Genomic DNA, 24,165 nt, shown 5'->3' on the forward strand with positions numbered 1-24,165 from the left:
AACCCAAATTGGTCTTTCCTAAATGGCCTCTAATTTCAAGAGAACCTTGACAGTATCCGAATTCTTAGTTGCATTTAGTGAAGCTTCCTTCTTTGTACTCAATGCTCTATTTCTTTCTTTAGTAAAATTCTAAAATTCACTGAACATAGAGCTGATGGAGATATTTCCTGGGTAATTTGGATAATTAAAAAGTAGTACACTCTGCCAAATTAAAAAAAAATGGTGTACATTCGGTAAAAAATACCTTTTCCTAGTTCACGTTTTACAAAAACCCTAAGAAACAATAGAACGAACAGTTTGGCCTTCAACCTCTTATTCACTTAAAGGAGATGTGAAGTGGCTCAAAGGGGTAGCATGAGGAAGGAAAGGAGAAGCTGCAGGTTGGTTAATCTGCAAATGGAATAATTAAGTATTGGTGTATTTGGATCACTGAGGAAAAATGCTAAATTTTCACCAATTATTAATTAGAGAATCATGCATGACTTTGGGAAATTTCTCTTTGTTATGAAATAGGAGGCATGGTTAGGAGATGTCCAAGCTGGCTTATTCAGGTCTGTTGAGATCTCTGTCTTTGCTTTTCAGACCCTAGTGGCCTGAGAACAGCATGGCTTTGAACCACACTGCTCTGCCCCAGGATGAAAGTCTGCCACACTACCTGCGAGATGGAGATCCCTTTGCTTCCAAACTTTCCTGGGAAGCGGATTTAGTGGCTGGCTTTTACCTGACGATAATTGGTAAGCTTCTTTAATTCTTCTATGCAAAGGCTGCATTTAGAGAATGCATGGGCTAATACATTGATTTCACAAAAAATTTTAAAATATTTAATGTAGATATTTTGGTGTTAGTAGAGAGTGCAGAAAGGTAGGAAATGGGGTGGCGTCATAGTGTTCGATACATGTTTCATACTCTTTCTTATCTTTTTTACTAGGGATAAGCATCCTGTTGATAATCCAAAGAACCTTTACAGCAAAATTATTTGTCTTAAGATTGTATTTCATTTTGATTATTTTGTAGTAGGTTGATTCTCTGAATACCAAAGTTAATAATGTCTTATTTAACAGAGAGAGTGCTTTTACTTTCTAAAACATGTTTTTGAGACAATCAGAAGATTAGACTCAGAATGAACTTCAGAAATAATTTTTTTTTGGCCTCTCCTTCTCATCATTGAGGACACTCTGGCTCAGATTACAGTTCCAGTAGACATACTGACTTTATTTCGCCTAAACGTAAAGTTATATCACAACTTCATGGCTAAGTCATTTTGGTGAAAATTGGAGAAAAAAATGTATTGGTGATAAATGGAAGTTAGTCCTGTGTCAAAAAATTTTTGTGTGTAATCCACAAAGTGGTCAATCTGCTTCCAGACTCTGTTACCCAGTGTAGTGGGTGCATGTGGCTACCAAATAGGTGAGCTTGCCAAACTGAGGTGTGCTGTGGTGTAAATACTGAGGACTTAGCACCAGAAAAAATCATGTCAAATAACTCAGTAATAATTTTCCAAAATTGAATCCATATAGATCCCATAATATGTCAGATCTATTAGGTTAAATAAAATATATTGGTAAAGTTAGCTTACCAATATATTTTTACTTTGCTTAATGTGGCTACCAGGAAAATTCAAAATACATATGTGGTTCATATTTCTGGTTTATAGTATATTTCTATTGGAAATGATTAATCTAGACAAATAAGATTTAACCACCATACTTTTCTTAAATTTCAAATTGCTGTTTTAAATTTGGGTGACCAGTGCACAGGTGGGTTATGTCTTTAGATTTGTCTGCCTTGAATCTTTTCAGATGTTGGATCAAATTTTTTTTCTCTTTCTCTTCTTACTTTGTTTCTCTCTCTCTCCTCTCTCTCTCTTCCTCTTCCTTCCCTTCCTCCCTCCGTTCCTGCCTTTCTCTCTTTCTCTCCCTCTCTCACCTACTTGTTACTGGCTAAGAATTCCATTTAACCCTCTGAAATTAGCAAAACTCTTCATTAGAAGAGTCTTGAGATCCCTCTATGGTCAGTGCTTGAGGCAAAAGGAATTCATGAGATTGAATCAGAAATTCTCCTGCAAAGTGAATCCCTGAGTCCTCATCTTTATAATTAATGTTTTACTAATTTAAATTCTATTTCTTATAAATGAAGCCCCATGTTCTTTTAAACACAAATATATATTGAGCATCCATTTTGCCACTAAGTTGCTGGGAATAGTACAGTGAATAAACTGGGTAAATATCCTGCCAGAACAGAGATCATTTTGTACTAAAATTCACACTAAACTTAAATAATTTCAATGATAAAAAGAGATAAAATAACCATCATGTAAATAGAATTTAATGTATTTCAATCAACTATAGAGACTGAATTAAAAACTAACATCTTTAAGACAATGAAGAATGTCAGTCTATTCCCCATCCTAGCAGGAAGGTTTGCAGGAAGAGAGGCAACCGGGTTGGATAGGTGGGGTTGGAAGGAAAAATCCACTAACATGTTCAAATGGAGTGCTGAGATGAAGTTGGAAAATAGTCCTCAAACAAGGGGAAGCATCGGGTGGATCAGGGAACTTCTGTCACAGAACGTTCACACAATGTGAGGGGTAGGGGCAGTCAGAGGGGTTGGGTTTATCTAGTTGTGTGGATGTGCCCAGACTCCTTTTAAGAAGCCAGAGTGGACTGAGCAACACTCTTGGTGAGCTGTGCTAAATACTAGAAGTTCTAGGGAAAACTGAAAGAAGAAAATAAAAATTAGGTTTAGAATGCATAGGAAATAGAGACCCATTTTCCACCTCTACTCTTACTATTATGTAAATATTTAGCTTATTAACAGTCCATATGTGAGAATTTTTTTGTATTCATAAAAAGATTCAGGGTTTTGATAAATTAATGATGCCCTCCTCCCCCTTAGTTTTTTTTTTCCTTCTTAATAGTATAATATTTTCCCTTAACTAGTCCTAAAAATAAATTTGCTTTCTCTTGACACTCATCTACACAAAAGATTACCTGTGGAAATAGTTTACATGCAGCTAGTAGAAAGTTGACTCTTTTTTGATAATGTTTTGGGCACTGGGTGAAACCCTATGAAGCAGGGTTAGTAAAGAAAATTTAAGAAAAGAAAAACAAGAAAACAAAATTCTCAAAAGAGTTGTTGACAAAGGGTATTTAAAATGAGCCTTGTGTACTGAATTTATTGTTTAAAATCTCTTTTTGGATACAAATTTGTTTTATATTTTCTTAAGACGTGTTTTCACATTTTACTTTCCCAGTGTGCCTTGCTAACTGGTTTCCTCTAATGAAACATAAGTTTCCTTGTGGTTGGTTTGCTCTAGAATGCCATAATCTCCCCCATTTCTCTCCTCTTCTGCTTTAAGAAAGCTAAAGAGGTTTTAACAGACCATTAAGCAGCACTGACTCCAGGGAGTCAGAATTTCCTAAGAGCACAATGCAGTTAGTTCCTGGTGGTTTCATACCATCGACTGAAACACACAGTTTCTTCCTTGCCCCCAAAATGAGTTGTGGTGGAGAAGTAGAAGTTAAAATAGAAAAATCTGGGTTTCTCCTGTTAATACTCTCCTTATTCCTTACTACTAAAGGCAGCTGTACCAGATTCTCATTTATACACAGCTACACTATGAAGCAAGAATTCCTGAAGAAATCTACTCTACATGTTAAGCTATGGAAGTAGGTGTATTCTTTTCTTAAAGTCAGTAGGGATTGGGTCTTTTTGGATTTAAATTGGGTTTGTAAGCACTTTTGAATAGTTTTGTTGTGATGCCAAAGTCAATTAGTCATTAATAAAAGATATAACAAAGTGGGAACACATTTATGCCATTGTTGTAGGCTTGGTGGGTTGAGGGTTACTTTCTCTCCCCTTGGTGGGAGGGGGAGAGCCCATGTTATCATTCGTCACCCACTTACCCATGATACCTAGTCCAGTAGCAGCTGAAGGCTGTCCTGTCTGCCAGACACCCAGCATCCATGTCTCCTCAGGAGGCAGAAGTCCTGGGATCTGTCCCCAGGGGATGACCCTTTCCTTGCAGGGGGTTGTGCCAGCCTTATCTGGTCCCTGCCTCTCCTGCATGCTGGTGTCCCCTCAGGAGTCCACAGTGATACTGAAGGCACCTCCCTTGGTTGGCTTCATCTTTAGAATTTATCAAAACCTAAGGGGTTAACCCTATTTATCAGAGGGGGGGAGTTCTATAAAGCCAATTATCTATAAAAATGGCTGAGGAAAATACTCTACTCTGGGGGCCAGTACAAGAACTGACCATTGGGATTCCCATACCCTCTGAGTCTCACTGGGAAGTTAGTGATTCCTTTTTCTGGGTAAGTTTCATCTTATAATCCCTGACTCCTATTTCTTTGGAAGCAATCCATCCCTTGCCTGTCACTCAAACTCATGCTTTGTATTTCATCTTCTTAATTTAGATTTTTATTTAGAGTCCTCTCACTACCCTCTAAATCTATGGTGTCCATTTTTGAAATTGAGAAGTGTTTCATAGCTGAGTGAACTCTAACTCCCAGTTTTAACAATAAGAATTTTTATTTTTCCTTGTAGGGATTCTGTCCACATTTGGAAATGGGTATGTCCTTTATATGTCTTCTAGACGAAAGAAGAAGCTAAGACCTGCTGAAATAATGACTATCAATTTGGCAGTCTGTGATCTGGGAATTTCAGGTAACACTCCTGTGCTGTTTCTTCTTCACGGGTTTAAACAATTCTCCATTCTAAGTATCCATGGGCTCCGAGTTACCCACTACCACTATCTGCTCCTCGTGTAGTAAGCCGTCTTTAGAAAATTTGTGGTAAGTCAAGTGTTGCCTGGCTAAGAGATCATTCTTTTAACATTTATTGAGTCTTTTATATGTGTTAACATGTCAATGCTGAGGACATAATTTGGAATAACATAGTTCTTGCTGTCCTTTACACACCTTAAAGTGTATTGGGCTGAATAATTCAGAAATCAGAATGTACAGGCTGGCTTCAGGTCACTGTTTTGAGTTCTATTATACTCCTCCCACTTTTTTAGAGGTCTAGTTAAAACAAGGGAATGGAGTCTTAAAAGGTCAATGATAGCCAAACATAGTCAAGAGGTGAGTATAGGACGAGGAAAGAGCTGCCCTGCTAATGGTATATTTAGTTAAAACTTAGGGACTGACTGAAAGTATAGGGAGAGTCTGTGACACGGCGAAGGTGCCTGGATTCTACCTGGCCAAATGTATGGTTAGAGTCCCAGACTCAGTAGTTTGAAAAAGATACTGGGTGCATTTGTGTGCATGCCCAAAATCTTGAGAGGAGAATGGAGAAGGGACTGTGTGGCATGGCCAAAATTTCTCACACTCCCTCCGTCTCTTTCTCTCTCTCTCTCTCTTTTTTTTTTCTTTCTGTGGTTAGTGCACACCCTATGGCAAACATTAAAACTAACTAGCTAACTAACTAAATAAATATAAGTCTGCCTTTTGAGGGTGCAACAACAAAAAAGAAAACATTATACACACACACACACACACACACACACACACACAGGAAGCTTCTGGTTCAGTGGTTCTTAAATTTAGCTGCACAAAACAATTACTTGGAGAGCTAAATCAAACCACCAAATCAAACCAAAACAAAATAACTTATGCCTGAGTTCCATTCCCAGAAATTTTGATTTAAGTGGTTTCTGAATGTTACTTGTGAATCAGGATATTTAAAATTCTAACCTCCAGATGAGTTAATATGTGGCCAAAATTGAGAATCATTGATTCTGTTCTGGATTACTTTGTTTCTCCATAACAAAACAAAGAGGGATTAGAATAAAATTTCTTTTGAACTCTATTTTAAAAAATACGAATGATTTTTGGGGAAACCACCTCTTTTTGCTTTATTCTATAACACTCCAGTATTTCAAGGCTGCTTTGATGTGCTCTAGTATGTCCAAATTGCTATTTAGCTTATGGTCTTAGATTTTTAAAATGGAAGATACTGTGTTAGAGAAGCACACACCAGCTGCTCTTAACCACAAGAAGAAAACTTTTAGAAGTTTCTCATCTAAAGGTTCACTTTAAAAATGTTTTCTGATATTTTTTTTCTCTTCATGAGTGGATTTCCCTGCTGTACCCAGTCTCTAACAATAAGGCTCAATAATAATCTTTACTTACTAAGTCACTGCGTATCACACAGCTATAGATGAGTTGCTTTCTTTTTGGGAGTGTGGATAGTCTTGGTTATGTGGGGTGAGAGGGGAGTCTTAGTAGGGACACACTCGAATAGCATGACCCCTTTTGGCAAATGCATATGCACATTAAGAGATCATGAAATGCCAGCCTCTTTCTGTGAAAACTGTCTGCATCAAACCCCACGGAACTTCCAAGGCTGCAAATTATCTGCCATTTTGGCTATTGCCACGTGATGGCGGTATCGCAACATGAATGATAGTCTTCCTGGTCTGCTCACCTAGCTGACCCTTGAAGGTTCTTTGGTAGTAAGTGCAAAATGCTCGAGTAAAACCTGTCATTTCAGCTACATCTCTTCCAAGTGAAAAATGCTAGACTCATGCTTAAGGCTGAATTAGACTAGGCTTAAATAAAAAATGTCCTTAATTGGTTTGCTACATTGAGAATGCTTTCAATCAAGCAAGTCTGCTCTAGAATTGCACAATCCACCTCATTACTCTGCATATATCTTTAGAGTAATTTACCAGAAAACATTTTCTTCCATATGACAGCTTTCTCTGATTAACCCAGATCAGTTTTTTTCAACTTCTGAGCATCTGTAATACACTTTCATTTCCAATAAACCTTTAAAGGTTTGACTCTTTTACTTTTCTTCTCACTCAACTACATTCCATTATGAGCACCTTGAAGAAGGGTGTCCTACACACCAGATGTATTGTGCCTATGCTGCTAGTACTTGTCTAAATACCGATGGTTCTCAATCAAGTATACATACTAGAATAACCTTGGAAGTTAAAAAAAAAAAGTGTATTCATACCTGGGCTCAACCACACAAACAAAATCTGAGAATCTAGAGATTGGAATTCTGGATATTGATATTTAAAGCAAAGCAAAGCTAAACAACTCCACTGATTCTGAGGGGTAGCCATATTCAGAAGGATTCCACTAAGTAGAAGATAGAGGAGGGACATTCTATGACACAAAGGTTCACCAGAAGCTCCACTTCAGAGGGAAGATTAAAATGACTTTTGTGAGTCAGGGTCCTAGGCATAGCAGACACTAGTGATGCTCTGTTTAATCACTTTCTCTTTCCTTTTTGCTGCTTTAGCATCCAGTCAGCTGACACCTGCCTTAAATCTTTGTATTTGCTGTCTCTTCTGTCTAGGCGCTTTAACTATTTGCTTAATGTCTCTCCTGTTGATTTAGGCATTTGCCTAAAAGTCATTCCTTATATTAAAGAACAATTTCTATCTCCTTAATGTATGTTATGTTTTTCGTCATGGTATTAATTGCTACCTACCATTCATACATTTTGTGTATTTTTAAAATGTAGTTTTAAAAGAATTATTTATTTAATTTTATTACTTTTCTTCAAGTTAACCAGAGAGAGATGAAAGAGAGAGAGAGAGAGAGAATGAAAGAGATAGAGAGAAAACAAGCTGCCAGGTCTGGGATTTGAACTGTAGTCAGCCATGTTGGATTCCAGCACCTCAGTCACCATACCACCTGCCAGGCCCCCTATATTTCTTTTTGTTTTTGAGAGATTTTTGCTATAGGGCAAGTGCGCTTGCTGGAGAGACAGAGAGATAGAAAGCAAGAAATCACCACCCCAGAGGGGAATGGCCACGTCACAATCCCTTCTCCTCCAGTCTCCTCTTGGAATTTTGGGCACACAGGCACACACAATCAGTGTGAGTTTTAAGACACTGGGTTTGGGACTTGAACTGTGGTCAACTACGTGGGAATCCAGCAACATAACTATTATGCCACCTGCTGTTCTCAGAGCACCTACATTTCACGTATAATATTACAAACTTATTTTTGTCCGCTCTACCTGTTAGAGTAAATTCATCTGTCTTTTAAAAATATTTATGTATTTTTTATTATTATTCATACATTAAATCGCTATACATCATTTAGATTGTGAAGAGACTTTACCCAGCATGATATACACCTCAGCCCAGCCCAGCTGAGAACATCATATACATCCTCGTCAACAGATAATAAACCTTATCTGTGTCCCACAAGTGTCTTACCTCTGCATTCCCCCCCACCCCCAAATTTCCCATGAAAAAGCTTCTTAAAGTAATAAATGCATACAGGAAAGTGGCAGGATACAAAATTAACTTACAAATGTGTCAGTCTTGGTCTCCACTTTGTACCCTTGCACCTTGTTCCCTGCGTGTTACAGATACTGAATCAATCTTTATTTATTAAATAATAATTGATTTTAAAAAAGGTCCTCATTGCTCACTGATGGTGGTGTTAGACTCACTAGGATCAGGAGGCTTTCTTATGAGGGTACCCAGTCTAGCAAGTGGGCATGTAGGAACCACTGTCTAGATAACTGGAGATATGCATCCCACGTACAGAAGTCCCTCAGTAAGCGTCTGTTAACTGCCTAACTCAATGAACGCCTGCAAACCTTAGCATACTAAAATGGGACACACCTGGGAGGAGCGGGGCGCTGACACTGCAGGCTGTGAATATCAGTTAGAGCACTTCTGATGCAATCAGGTTAGGGAACTTCTTTTGATATATAGATCAGATAGAAGCTTTTAAGAGCTTCCTCAGTACATTCCTTTCAGGGAGGTGAAGATTGAACACAATGAATAGGGAGGGCTGCAGGGTATGCATTAAAATTAGCAGAAAGCTTTTAAGAAAGTGAAACCAAATAGAACCCTAATGGAAGCCCCAGGAATACATAGTTTAAATACCAGAAATCTGGGTCTGGATGTAAACAGATTGAACCTAATATTTAGTGAAGTAGCTGCATTGTGTTTAAATAAACTCTAACTCAACAGAACAAGAAAAAAAAAAGAGGCAAAACAAACAAAAACACCAAAACAGAAGAGAATTAAATCTAGTCTGAAGCTTAGAAAGAAGAAAATTAACAAATGCTTCTTAAACTTCTATTTTTTAACTAGTGATTTTTTTTTTTGAAAAAGAAAAATGAGGGACCAGCAGTTAGCATAATGGCTATGTCACTGGACTCCCATGTAGTCAACCATGGTTTGAGTCCCAGACCCTGTAGCTTAAACTCAAGCCGGGCGCATATGCATGCATGCCCAGGATCCCAAAAAGAGAATGGAGGTGAAAGGATTGCCGCATGGCCATCTCCCCTGGGAAGTGATTTCTGCTTTCTGTCTCTGTTTTTCTGGCAAGCGCATGCGCCCTATAGCAAAAACCTCTCAAAAAAATTAAAAAAAAAAAGAAAAGAAAAAAATTACTTAGAAGCTGAATATCTAAAACAGATGAAAAGGATCTTCACTAACTGAAAGAAGGCGAAGCGTGAAGCCTTAGTTGTTTAATATCACTTCCCCTATAACCTACCCAGTTCCCCTTCCACATGCACAGATGCATGCCTTTGTGTGCTAAGTCTTAGAAGAGCTCCATGAACCCACAGGACTCCAGGCAGGAGCATTTGAAAATGCTGGACTACCTGATTATTAAGATTTTCCCAAGAGCCAGCAGGTGGCATAGTGGTTGAGGTGCTGGACTCACATATGGCTAGCTACACTTTGAGTTCTGGACTCAGCATCTGAAACTCACCCTGGGCATCTATATGTACATGCCAAAAACCATGAGAGAAGAATGGAGGAGAAGCAATTGCAGTGTGGCTATCCTCTTGGTGGTGGGGGGGGGTGATTTCTCACTTTTTCTCTTTCTGTCTCTCTGGTGAGTGCATGCACCTTATGATAAAAATCTCTTTAAAAAATTAAAGATTTTCCCAATTCTAGGGTTCTTTTCTTCCCTTCACTCATAGCTTCCCTATGAATATTCAAAATTTTGGAGTTTCTTAAGTACTTTTTATTCTTTGATAATAACAAGGAGTAGTAAAAGACCAACTATGTTAAATATTTCCTAATAAATAAAGTCGAATTTCAAAAAAAGTTATCCACACTATTCCTTAATATATATATATTGAACTCCTACCTTCTTCTGCATAGGAATTCAGTCTTTATTCTGCAGAGCCAACCAACCTTCTCCTCTTCTAAATTCACAGCAATTAGTTCCCAGTGCTTCTCTAATTAAGGCTTTCCCTATTAGGTAACCTCTCTCTCCCTCCAAACCCTTTTCATAGACTCTTAACTCCTAAAGCACAGTGTTACCGTGGGATGTTAGAAACCAGATGCCTTTTCTTGTTCGGGGATATCAAGCTTTACACACTCAGATTCCAGAACACCCACTTAGGGGAAGAGGATGAGGTGGATGGAAATCACCTTTTATCTTCTCATCTTTCTCCTTCTCTTTCTCTTCATGCTCTCCTCCCTCCATCTCCTCCATCTTTCATTGACTGAGACAATTTTTGTGGAAGTTTTTGTTATTAAAAATATTGTATTTATCTCAGGTGTGTAAGTATGTTTTAACATAATAAATATACTAATAACTTATGTTACTAGATTTAATGAGGGAAAAACTTATGATTACATTAGAGCCAAAGAAAGCATTCAACAGAACTTAAGATCTATTTCTGAAAAAAAATTTTTTAATTTAAATTTTGATGTTTTATTAATTATGACATTATGTCTAATAAAAGGCAGCTGAAATATCATAATTAATTAAACATTAAAATTAAGTCTTCTAAAATGAGTCAAAAGATTCTGATATGTATTATGATAACTTCTATTCAACATTGTACTGGAAATCCCAGACAATGTAATACAACAAGGAAAAAAAAATCAAATGAGTTAAAAACTGCAATTAAAAAAAAACTGCAGTTAGTAGGTCATGAGTCCACATAGTTGTCTGTCATGAGTCGTTGAGCTATCAGACTCAAGAAGGTATTCCAATTGAGTGTATGTATGGTGCATTTATAGTTAAGAATTTCTTTTATCAAATTACCCAAAAGGAGAAAGGAGGAAAGTGGATTGCAGTGTGGCCATTCCCCAGGGGGGGGGGTGGGGGGTGATTTCTCACTTTCCCTCTCTGTCTCTCTCTGTTTCTTTGCAGCAAGAACATGCAACCTATAGTAAAAATCTAAAACACAAAAATTAAAAAAAAAAAAACAAATTACCCCTTAGTTCAGGATTAATGCCTTATTTTAAAGACTTCTTCCTTCAAATGAGACCATTCATACTTTGTACTCTGTGGAGCAGCATTTCCTAAGAAATAATCATAAAATATATGCAGAGTTTAGTAATAAAATGCATTTCAAAAATACTATTGGACGCAAAGTAGGTAGTTACTTTTCTGACTCTGAAAATTTTAGAACCTTGAATTATGGTAGCTGTGATGAAGTGACTTAACAGTTCATTTATTTATTTATTTGTTTATTTATTTGCTTATTTCTTTGTTTTGGAGATCAACTCAGAAAGGATCATTATTTTGCAGAGCCATAGTTTCTAAACATGCTTTTCGACGTTGAATGGATGCTGAAGTGCAGTCACAAAACTTTGTTCCCGTGACTGCTTTTCGATTACGCCAGCTTGAATGTCTAACTTTGGAGGGAAAAAAAAATAGTTAAGTCTTGGGCACTCAAGGGGGGAAGTCGATGTCGAAAATTTATGCTTGAAGAGAAATTTTTCTCTTTGAGATGTCACTATGGATACAATGCCCTTTTTCTCTTAGCATTCAGATGAACCAGTGACATAAAACATAAAGAGTGAACAAGGTGTCGTCACTGCCCACTGCAATCATGTCAACAGTCCCTGAACCTCTGTCTCTTCTAGATAATTTTTTAGAGTAGTAAGTTTTCAAAAAAACTCCTATGCCCCTTCCCTATCTTTGGCCATTGGGATGACCGGAAACCTCTCTGGATAACTTCAAACACAGTTTATTCAAAGGTAATTGCCAGACTGTAATCTTCTTGGATATTCTGCGTAGTGAAGAGTGTGGGGGGTGTAATGTGTGTGGGTATGATCACTCATGCTCCTGTGCTTCAGGACAAAAGAGGCCAGGTGAGATGAGGTGGGTGGGGAAGTTTGAACTGGGGGGGAACTTCCCTTGACAAACTGCTTGGTGCTCTAGTTGTAGGCAAGCCGTTCACCATCATCTCTTGCTTCTGTCACCGCTGGGTGTTCGGTTGGATTGGCTGCCGCTGGTATGGCTGGGCTGGATTTTTCTTTGGCTGTGGAAGCCTTATTACCATGACTGCTGTCAGCCTGGATCGGTATCTGAAAATCTGCTATTTATCATATGGTAAGTTGGAAGGTTTCCCATTTCATGATAATCAAAACTAGGTTGGTTGAGCGTCAGAGATACATGTATTTTATACAGGTGATAAATAAAGATTATTAATAACCTCAGAGATTAAGAGTATTTCTATGTATAGCCTATCTATTCTAATGTGTGTTTGAGGACTTGAAACTATGTCAATGTATGTTTCTTTTAATATCATTTTCATAGTTTTGTCTGGTGTCTTGCTATAATGCTTAATTTAAAAAGTCTTATTTTTCTCATATAAAGTGTATAAGTTTCTACCATAATTTTCTGTAAAGTGTGTAAGTTCCTACCATACTTTGCAATGTAAACAGAATAAATAAAATGCATTGAAAGATATTAGGTCCAGGATGTTTGGCCAGTTCCCCGCATAGTAAGTGTAATTACAAGAAAAACTACTAATGATTTTTCTTTAAGACTCAGGCTTCCTGGGATTTTAGGGATAAGAATTACAAAATGTTCACGTCTAAGTTAGAGAACCATGAAGCAGTTCCTGTATGAAAAGATACACACACAGAAACATAGCTCAGTGATTTTTGTGGTGGTGGTAGGTAGAAAGATGAATGACTATGAGAATTGGTGAGGAATGAACTAGCAAGTTTTTAGAGCCTAAATTAATTAATTAATTATACGTTTCTTTTTTTTTGGAAAGTTTTTTTTCCCCCTAATTTCTTTCATAAGAGAGAGAGAGAGAGAGAGAGAACCCCTAAAAGAGTCCTGACACTGTGATCCAAACCCAGTTTCAGCCAGCCCTGGATTTTGGATATATGTGTGCCTGGTGCATTCAAGGTGATCTCTGGACAAGAACCTGGACCCTTCACATATAGGCCAACCTTGTATAGAATTGCGTTTAATGACGTGTGCCACCATCTGACACACGTATTTCCGTTTTTACAATGACTAAACCATTCTACTGGATTGTTGGAAAAGTCATGATATATTTTTCTATGTAAAAATTAGACTACCTAATCTTGTTAAAAGCAGTTTTTTAGTACTTTTGCTTCTTGGAGTTTTGGGAATTTATTGCACCTGAGAGAAAAGCACTGGGTCTTTAATACTGAGAAGCAAGTACACCTGGAGAACAGTAGTGACTCCCTCTGAATAAAGCTGCTTTGATTGTCAGTCTGTCAATCATAGTGACGGTGACCATGGATACAGTCTGGAGACAGAGGTAGGAAAGATCAGGTTGACCCAATGCTTTCAGTATGGTAGCATTTCTCTTTATTATTCTAACATTTTACAGTTCTCAAACTCCAACCATGCATAGTGAAGGTTGTGAACCATCACCTTCATGATCCAGCATGAATTTTTAAAAATCTCTTTATTTATAATTTGCTGTAGGGAGAGAGACGGAAAGAGAGAGAGGAAAAGTAGAAAGCATCCCCTAGGGGGATGACCATACCACAATTCCTTCCCTTCTCATTCTCACCTTGGAATTCTGGGTGCATATGTACATGTACCCAGTGTATTTTTCAGGCTGCTTTTGGGACTCAAACCACTCAGTGGGCCATATGGGATCCAGTAGTATTCTAACCACCACACCACCTGGCTGGCCCACATTCCTTTGGTAGGCATTTAAAACTTCCTATAGAAATAGCTTGAATCAATTTCCATTAAGATAAAAATACCAGTTTGTTGTATATATATTCTGAATGACATTAGAGTCTAATTATTTCTATAAACTTTTTTTTTAGTCCTGGCAAATAGATTTTAAGCTTTACCATAGATTTTATAGATGAACAGGGAAAAAAAATTCAACCTCCTGCAAGTATTTGAGGAATATTGTACTAAACCTTGATGCCTCTGTTTTTAAGTATTTTCTTGAGTTTAGGCTTTGTGTCAATTTAAGAGATGATGCTGCCCCGTGCAAAAACCATTGCAGGGTATAACTCCATTGGGAACTGTATGTATTTTCCAGCTTCGTCTAAGGTTGACTTTCAATAGCATGGTTTCATCATTTAATCTGATGTGCTGTTAAACTCTCCACATAGTGTCCCAGAATGTTGGAATTATTAGGTTGCTTGAGGACCTTTCTCCCATGTAATGTGGTAAACTCTTTTAAGGCATCCCTGAGAGATGACCTACTTGGCCTCTTCTTGAATAATTCCAGTGACCAGTGACGGGGAGCTTACTACTGCACAAGGCAGCCTATTCTGTGATTGGTCTGCTCTCATTGTTACAATGTTATTCCTTATATTGAGACAAAACTGCCTCCCAGTAATCTCCACCCATTGGTCCTAGTTCTGACTTCTGGAGCAACACAGAACCAATCTACTAATCTACTCCCTCCTGTACTTGACAGCCTTTCACCATACTCGAATGTAAGTATGAACACCTCACCAAGTAACCCTCATCATAAATGCTTATACGTATGCCTCCGCACATTCCTGTAAATATATGTGATTATCCGCGCCAATGTTTATCTGCTGTAATTGATAATCAAGACATATATCGTGGCTACACAATTGCTACCTCTATTTTGCTGGGCTTAAGAAATTTGCATTTTATGATACAAGATGCCATGCATTTGAAAAAAATGAGGACAATAGAGTATAAAAACAATCTGCTATATTTTTAAATTAGCACTAAATAAGACAAACTTAGCACGGCATATGAATGCAGTGCTTTGTAGTTGGCAATGCAGGCCCCCTTCATTACTTTGGTTAACCCTTATGAAAGCATGTAAGCACTGAATTCTTATTTCCTCCATTTTACTGCCAAGAACGTGGGACATCTAGAAAGTTTACATGAATGTGATCAAATGCTGACTTCCCAAACTTCATACTGCAGAAAGCAGAGGCAGCCTCTGAGTCTATGTTGAAGAAAGCATTGAGCTTTTATTGAGTACATTTGACATTTCATCTCTGCTGCTACAAAACCAAAGCAGTAAGGAGTGACTTCCCGGCCTCTTCGTTTGAGGTGATGCGTGGGTGTGGAGATAATTTCCTGCGGAGGCTGCAGCACCAGCTCCGGCTGACCTGTCTTTGGTGGTTATGTTGAACTTTGGAAAATGATCACTAGTGCCTTACAGCTTTTCTTAGATGACTGCACTATTTCTTCATCTTGAAATTCTCTTTCGGTTAACAGAAACTAGCGCTGAAAAACAGAACTCATTTTTTGTCTTCCTGAAAATTTTCACAGAATTACTTTTGCAGAACATGACGCAACCTACTTATGTTCTCTGCCTCTCCTGCTATGGCTATGTGAGCATGACTGTTGTGCGAATAATGTTCGAAGATTCAAAATCTGCTCTACAAATCGCCAAGCACAGTCAACCACTTTAACATCACATACTGGCATGTCATGGTTTTAATCCACCAACCCCCACTCAGCAAGTACTTAGGAAGACAAATGAGATTAGAGACACCAAAGCTTTTAGAAAAAAGGCTATTTAAAGATACAAGCAAGGTTTTGTGGTTTCTCACCTCCCCCAAAGGATTCTCCCTCGGATGGTTTCCTAATACATGCTTTTGAGATATTTCCCCAAGATCGTCCATTGTCTTCGATACCCTCTCATCTTCTTCCTGTGCCCTTTCCCCTGCTTTTGTCACTCCTCCCTCCTGAAGCTCTCAGATGCCTAGAGAAAACTTTCCCCATGAAATCTCTTCATATTTGATTCTCCTGGAGAAAGGAAGGCCCAAGCTCTGGAACTTTTCTACGTTCAATCCACTCTCCTTCAGTCTTCTGTTATCTGCCCATGTCTCCCAGAATTCAGTGGAATAGATCTTTGGAGGTGCAATTTGACATATCAAGGGGAGGTATTTGGGTGTAGGGCAGATTACATCCAGGTAATGCTTTTCTTCCGCCTCCAGGGGTTTGGCTGAAAAGAAAGCACGCCTACATCTGCCTGGCAGTCATCTGGGCCTATGCTTCCTTCTGGACCACCATGCCCTTGGTAGGTCTGGGGGACTACGCACCTGAGCCCTTCGGAACCTCCTGCACCTTGGACTGGTGGCTGGCCCAGGCCTCAGTAGGAGGCCAGATTTTCATCCTGAACATCCTCTTCTTCTGCCTCTTGCTCCCAACGGCTGTGATCGTGTTTTCCTACGTGAAAATCATTGCCAAAGTTAAGTCCTCTTCTAAAGAAATAGCTCATTTCGACAGTCGGATCCATAGCAGCCACGTGCTGGAAATGAAGCTGACCAAGGTAACTGCAGTATTAATTTACAGAGGTGTTTCCTGATCCATTAAAACTTTATAGAACAAAGAGGACAGGGAATGTTGGAGACTGGGAGAGCTTAGAATCTTCACAGTTGAAGTGCTTCTGAAGTTTGTTATTGCTTGTCTAAGCCTTTGTAGTCTCTTTCTGTCTCTGTTTCTTTCTGATTTTCTCTCTCTCACACATACACATTGTTTTTTTCAAAGTTTGCTACAGGGTACATGTTTTAAGTTTTCTACAGGGCATTTGTGCTTGCTGGAGAGAGACAGAGAGAGAGATAGGAAAAAGGAAAGTGAGAAATTATCCCCAGGGGGAATGGCCATGACTCAACCCAATCCCTTCTCTTCCTTTCTTCTCTGAGAATTTTGGGCACATACACAAGTACCCAGTGTTTTTTTTTTTTTTTTTTTTAAAAATTTTTGTTTTTTTTTTTTTTTTTAGAAATTTTTGCTATAGGGTGTGTGTGCTCGCTGGAAAGAAAAGGAGACAGAAAGTGAGAAATCACCCCCCGCCCCCCCTCCCCAGGTTGAATGACACATCATAATCCCTTCTCCTCCATCTCCTCTCAGGATTTTGGGCATGCACACACATGCACATGGCATGAGTTTAAGCCATCAGGTCCAGGACTTGAACCACAGACTTAAGTCACCTTAACCTCCATGCCACCTGCTGGATCCACATACATTCTAACATCAATCGGATTTGTATAATGGATTTACTGGGGGGCTTTTCTCTACTGACGAGGGTATTATTAATTCATAATAATTATCTTAGTAATGAGAATAACTTACAGATCATATAATGCCTTACAGCATTTGCTATTTTGCCTAGACTTTTGTGGGCAGCATTAGGGTCATTTTACCACTTAAATTATTTATGGAACAAGAATTTACCACATATGCTTTCACATGGGAAGTTTGTCTTAGCTCAAGAGCAATTTCTGCAGTTGAGTCCCTTGGTAAATGCTAATTTCAGAGCTGGCAGTTCTTTAGATACTGCGGTGTGAGAAAAAGCACACAATTTGATAATGATGAGAGTTTTAATCCCATACTCACCAGATTTGTGACCCAGAGCTAGGTACTTTGCTTATTTGAATTTCTATTTCTTCACTCATATAATGGGGATATTTATATCTATCTGGTTTATGGTAGAAATAAATTCAGATAAAGCACATTATTCCGTTACCTAGTGCATAGTAGCTATTAAGAAAAAAACTGTAGTTTCTCCTTTTTCCTTATGCCTTTAGGACTCCCTAGTAAAGCCTGTAGCAGTAATCTTCATGCTTTTATGATATCTCACCCTATGTTGAAAAAATATTTTTCATCACATACCTTGAATATAAATGACATTCAGGTAACACCATCAAACTATTAAATATTAGCACAACCTAATTTATAGCTCATGTTTTAAAGATAAGAAGAATGGTACAGCTACAGGGATGCATGCTGCTATGATGTGCTGTGCAGCCTGGGACCATGTGGGAGGCCCAGGTATAATTCCTGGTTTAACCCAGAAGCTGAATGTCATGGTATGCTCATGCAATGCCAGCTGGGATTGCAGGCTGAAGCAGGAGGTTGAGAGCTTAGCTGTCTTGGGTAACATACCAAGATACTCTCTTAATAAAGATAGACATGGTGGCATGAACCTGTAGATCCAGTTGGGAAGGTGAGGCAAGAGGCTCACAGCAGCAACATTATCAATTAATAAATGAGTGGAAAAATATAGATTGAAGTTCTAGTTGTTCTTTCCTGTATCCCCGTCAGTCATGTTGATTGAAATCCCATCTTCAGGTGTCTTCAAGGCCACTTTACTTTGGATACCACTGATATCAGGGACCTATAGCAACATGGTTTATTCCATATGAGAGGTGGCTTCTTAATGACTCATGACCTTCATTTTGTTAATATTTCTTTCCCCAAATCTCAGATTTTTTTTTTTTTTTTTGGTTTTGCAAAGAGCTCTTAGGTTTATGGCATGAAGTAGTAGAGGTTCTTAATGGTTCCAGTTGACCTTTATTCTCTAAACTCCACATGCTAAGTAAGAGGAAGTTTTTTTTTTTTTTTTTTTTTTAGAGGTTTTCACTATAGGGCGCATGTGCTCACCAGACAGACAGAGAGACAGAAAGCGAGAAATCACCCCCTAGAGGGGATGGTCACGCCGCAATCCCTTCTCCTCCATTCTCCTCTCGGGATCTTGGGCACACACGCACACGCACCCGGCGTGAGTTTTAAGCCACCGTGTCCGGGATGCGAACCACGGTCGACTACGTGGGAGTCCAGCGACATAGCCATTACGCTAACTGCTGGTTCCCAAGGAAGTTTTCTTTTTTTAAAAGAATTATTTTATTTAATCTTATTTATTTATTTACTTGTTTTTAATTTGACCAGAGAGGAACAGAGAGAGAGAGAAATTGAGGGAGAGAGAGAGAGAGAGAAAGGGAAAGTGAGAAAGCAAGCTGCCATGTCCAGGACTCAAACTGCAGTCAGTCATATGGGAGTCCAGTATCCTTAGCTACCCTGCCATCTGCCAGCCCCAAATAAGAGGAAGTTTTGAGGGAATTTTTTACTTTAAATCTACAATGATAACTTAATAATAAAGCAATTATTAAACAAAATTGCTGAGTCAGGCATGTCTTATAATTGGTTGTAAAGTAGGAAATCTTTGCATGAAATACAGTATATCCGGTATCATAAAGTAGGTTCTTTATGTCTAGCTCTCCTCTTAGCTCTTCTCAGTGATCTAAAAAATATAATTGAACCAATTAATCAAAGTTAAATTTGGGTTACATGAATACAAATCCTACTCTGTGCTTGAACTGGGTAAGTATACTACTGATAAACATGTCCCTTTTCAATAGCTATAAAAGTAGCCCTGGGAGATGTGCTGTCCATCACTCTGCTGTATGGTTCCAAGCTTACCTGGAAGCACTGTGATTTGACATGCCATGAATTGCTGAGATGTCACTTGACATGCTCTCTTTCTGCCATTCCTCAGTAATATTCTAGACCTTGGTTCTTGTTCAGTGACTCTGGGTCCCAATTTCACTGGGGCCCTTCTCCAGTTTCTCTGAGTTTGTTACTCATTGTCTTCTCAACCTGATCTACTCACATTCTAGCACTTGTTCTTCCTATTTTCCTAAGGGGTTGACAGCTTGTTTAGTTAATGCTTCTAAAACTCATCATGCATCTGAGATGTAGCAGTGTAACCATTTAATTTGCTTTATTGTTATTATTTTGCTTGAGTTGAACTGCAGAAGTCAAATAGGTAGCCTCACCCTAGACCAAATTAATGAAAGAGTTAATTAAAAAATGTAGGCATACATATGTGTGATCTTGTTATTTGAATACACACACACACGCACACACACACACACATACATGTATTTATAATCTAACATAAATGACATCATATAATATTATGTTATAGTTGTATATATTTAATATGTACATAAAAAGCCTATATTAAAATAAAAAACCTTAAATATTTCTAATGATATTTGTACAAAAATTAAAGTAAAAATTCAGCACATATTGAAATATAAACAGTTTTCTATTGTGACATCCTCTGTACTACGTTAAAACTATTTTCAATAACTACTCAGTATTGACCTTGATTTTTTTCCTACTGCGTAAAAGTAGAAACAAATTCACACTGTTTTTTTTTTTTTTTTTTTTTTTTTTTTTTATAGATTTAAATGCCTTTTTCCCCATTTGACTGCTGTTCAGGATTAACAATTTGTTTGTTCCCTTGGTGCTTCTGAGCTTTGGAATAGCCTGCGCTAAAACCTTATTCCTTAATAGCCCATCTTCCTGTACTATGGCATCAAAAATCATTTAGTATTTTTTTTTGTAATCTAATAATTTTAGCTAGATTATTATTTTGACCTGCGTTTTGCCAATCTGATCTCATTCAAGCTAAAAATTGGCATCCCATCTATAAACTTTTCTCTGCTTTGTAGTTTCTTTTTAATTAATTTAGAAAATGGTTTTGCTGCACTTCGTAGTAGTTTAAAATTTCACAGACTACAGAGGTATGCTGCATGCGCACACACACACTCACACACATCTTTATTTCTATGGTTTAACATAATCTCATTTTCTTTTTTTGCCTGCATTTGAGCTTGTAAAGTAAATTCACAGTGAACAAACAGGATAAATTCAGCCAAATTAGAGATTTCCATCATGTTCTCAGACACATTTTGGGGAAGGTTTTGTAATGTCATGGTGATGGGACTCGTGGCTGGTTGTTGTCATTCATTGACACTGAGATAGTTAAGGTTCCTTCTGGCCTTAGTAACAGTTGCTTTGGGTCACTTTGCTGCTTCTTTATTCCAGTTTACTCCAGGATTCTTTTGCTTCCCCATGCTTCTATTGCAACCCACCAGGTGGAAGTTAGGCGCTTGGTTAATAGCCTGGGAAGTGAGACATAATTTTTTGGCTCTCTCTTCCCCAACTATTGTATTAAAGGCTCTATTGCTCTCCGGCCCCTCTTCCAGGTTCCCAGTGCTCACCTGAGTGAGGTAGGTTCAAGAAAACCTTCTCAAGGTCAATTAGCTGCTCCTCTTCTTGTCTTAGGGTTGCAGGCTTCTTATCCACCCTGGAGTGGGAAAACTGGCCCTCATTTCCATGTGCTTCCTCTGAATTGTTCACATAGTGATCTAAATACCCCTAGTCTTTCAGGCTGTGGATACTCAAAGGGATTTTTTTCCCCCTACACTCAAAACCCTTTTCTTGCAACTATTTTCTCTTCTGCAAGTTTCCAATTTCTATTTTGGAACTCAGAAGCTGAGAAATGCATGTTCTATTTCTTTGGGTATTTCTGCTTGTGAACATCTTCACACAGTGCAGTGAACACTTGCTGCTGTTTTAATGAGGGAAATGGTGGAGTGACAGGAAGGCAGTACCAGGACATAGATTGATTTTTTTCCAAATGCCATACACGTGGGTGTTTTATAGTCATTCATCTAGCACACAGTCATCACCTCTAGTGTGCCAGAGCTGTAGGATCCAGATCCCGGAGACACCCAGATCCCTTATTTATTCACTGATTTGTTTTTCTGATTCCTTATTTATACCAGAAAGCTTTCTTGTCTGTCTCTGAGTCCGCCTGCTGTGTCTCCCTTTAGTGACACTTCTCATACTGAATAATGGTGTTCATCTTTCTTTTTGCAAACACGAGTAAGGAATGGGCAAGTGCTATGTGTCTTGTCTACTGCTGCACTTGCTGCACAAGCGATACTGCTTGAATGAATACACAACTGAGTAAACTAGGTTAATCTAATCACCTTGACCCCTGACTTGAGAATCTCTGTTCCTCTTAAACTTGATGGGTCATTATGTTTTGCATTGCTCTTTCACACTGATCGTGAAACCTTACACATACATATATGTACACATACACACTGTGTTTATACTTACATGTATGTGTGTGTGTATTTAAGTTTGCTATTTTTTTTAATTTTAATTTTGCTATAGGGCGTGTGTCCTTACCAGAGAGAGAGAGAGACAGAGAGAGACAGAGACAGAGATAGGGAATGTGAGAAATCACATCCCCAGGGGGATGGTCACCCCATAATTCCTTCTCCTCTAATCTCTCAGGATTTTGGGCACACACACACAAATGCACAAAATCTTGGCGTAATTTTCAAGCCACTGGGTCCAGGATTTGACCCATGTAGTTGGCCATGTGGGATCCAGCTACTACCTTAAACTCTGCAACACCTGCTGGGCCGTGAAGCTTTTACAATACTCTTAGACATTCCCTCTTCTCCTTTATTGCTCAATGAATGTTATTTATTATTGGAAGTTCAGATTCAGAGGACTTCCTTCCATCCCCCCACACACTTCCCCCTCCTCCCCCATGTGGACACTAATGGCAGTTTGTGGGAAAACTGAACTGTCATACTTTAAAAACAAAACAAAAACAAATATAAAAATAAAAAAAAAACAACAAAGTGAGATCTGATAGTGGTGTGGTGGTTAAAGTAGCTGGATTCCACCTGGCCTCCTGTGTGGTTTAAGATACCGACCCAGCTGCTTGGAAAACACAACAGATGTGTGTGTATGCATGCTCAAAATCCTGAGAGGAGATGGGATTGTGGTGTGACCATTCCCCATATGGGATATTCTCTCTCTCTCTCTCTCTGCTGAGCACATACACACTACACCAAATTTTAAAAAAATTAATTACTTTTCCCTGTTCTTCATAGTTGTTCTTAGCTTTAATGCCACTTCTCAGAGAAGCATTTCCAAAATTGAATTCAAGTTCTCTTGTTATAATGTAACATTTCAGCCTTTACACTTCTTTCTTGGAACTTTTCACACTTTTTAATTAAATTACAATTATGTACAGTACTTATTTTTGGATTATTTGTTCAATGTTTGTCTTTACCATTAGTCAATAGGGCTGGTGATAATAACCATGTCCTTTTTTCTTTTTTTTTCATTTCATTTCACTAGGACCTAACACAATGCTTCAGACATGAGAAATACTTAGTATATATTTGTCGACGTAAAGAAGGATTAGTTTCGAGCAATTTAATAATGAAAAGAATTTCAAAGTAGATGTCAATCCCAATTTTGCCATTAGCCTACTAGTCTCACATAGTCAATATTTATTATTTATTTTGGCAGTCAGTGGCTGAACTCTTTATGAGTCTGAGGCATTTCCAGCATTTTGTGTACTGTAGAGGAGTGGGGGTGGAGAAGAAGCAACGTGTCTCCAAATTTGAAAGGTACCGAAAAGACCATATATTTTCCAGGATTCTTCTGCTACCAGTGAATAGCCATTGGCCTGTTTCAGGACCTAGTGACACTGGATACAAGGCGAGAGTTATCTCCAAAAATTATGGCTGCCGAGCAGTGGTTTCTACATGAGAACCAGTTCTCGGTCATAATTTGGCTATTATGTCTGTCTGCTTGGTTTCAATTCTAAGTGCAGCTGTTTTAGTGATGCTCTGTGTTAACCAATATCTTTCTGATAGATTTCTTTGCTGCTTCACTCAGCCAAATTTTATATCTTTTTTTTTTAATTTTTTTTTTTTTTTGGCTTTTGCTATAGGGCATGTGTACTCGCCAGAGAGAGAAGAGGCAATGAGAGGAAGAGTGAAAAATCATCTCCAGGAAGGATGACCATGCTACAGTCCCTTCTCCTGCACCATCTTCCTGGGATTTGGGGCATCCCAGGTATAATCATATGTACCTGGCATCATTTCTGAGCCTCCTGGTCCAGGATTTGAACTGTGGTGGGCCACCTTAACCACCAAGCCACCTGTGGCCCTACCAAAGTTCATTTTTATTGCTTGTAACTTAAAATGTGGATTGATTTATCTCGGGTAAACCATTTAATCTCTCTGAGCCTTAGTTTTCTCCATAGTGAAAAGAGATGGGAATTAAATGATATCTTAGTTATCTTCTCAAACTCAGAGGTACTATAAAATGACTAGATTGGTTCAATTATTTAAAGGTCTAAGGTGATATCTCTTATTGCTAAAATCACCTGGCCTCTCAACCTGAGTATCCATTCTCCTTCAAGCAGCACAGCCCATCCTCAAGCGCCCTAGTTCCTCTATAAAGAAGAGTGAAGTTTCTCTTTGTTTGTAGAACTAGATATTGTTCATTTTTTCCTTTTTTTAAAAAGCCATTCACTGCCTAGAAAGGGAGTATTATGTTCCATTTTAGACCAAAACCCCAAAACACA

General features: G+C 38.4%; 1 protein-coding gene across 1 annotated transcript in view; it reads left to right on the plus strand.

Annotated features, from left to right (window-relative positions):
* Window positions 1-604: 604 nt before the first annotated feature.
* OPN5 (opsin 5) overlaps window positions 605-24,165 on the plus strand; it is a 36,606-nt gene continuing 13,045 nt past the window's right edge. Inside the window, exons 1-4 of the mRNA XM_006149093.1 lie at window positions 605-734; window positions 4,546-4,665; window positions 12,117-12,287; window positions 16,121-16,455. Of these exons, the coding sequence (XP_006149155.1) occupies window positions 605-734; window positions 4,546-4,665; window positions 12,117-12,287; window positions 16,121-16,455 (756 nt within the window). The remainder of the gene's footprint in view (window positions 735-4,545; window positions 4,666-12,116; window positions 12,288-16,120; window positions 16,456-24,165) is intronic.

The sequence above is a fragment of the Tupaia chinensis genome, unplaced genomic scaffold (genome assembly GCF_000334495.1).
Source record: "Tupaia chinensis unplaced genomic scaffold, TupChi_1.0 Scaffold000252_1, whole genome shotgun sequence".
Taxonomy (NCBI): Eukaryota; Metazoa; Chordata; class Mammalia; order Scandentia; family Tupaiidae; genus Tupaia; species Tupaia belangeri.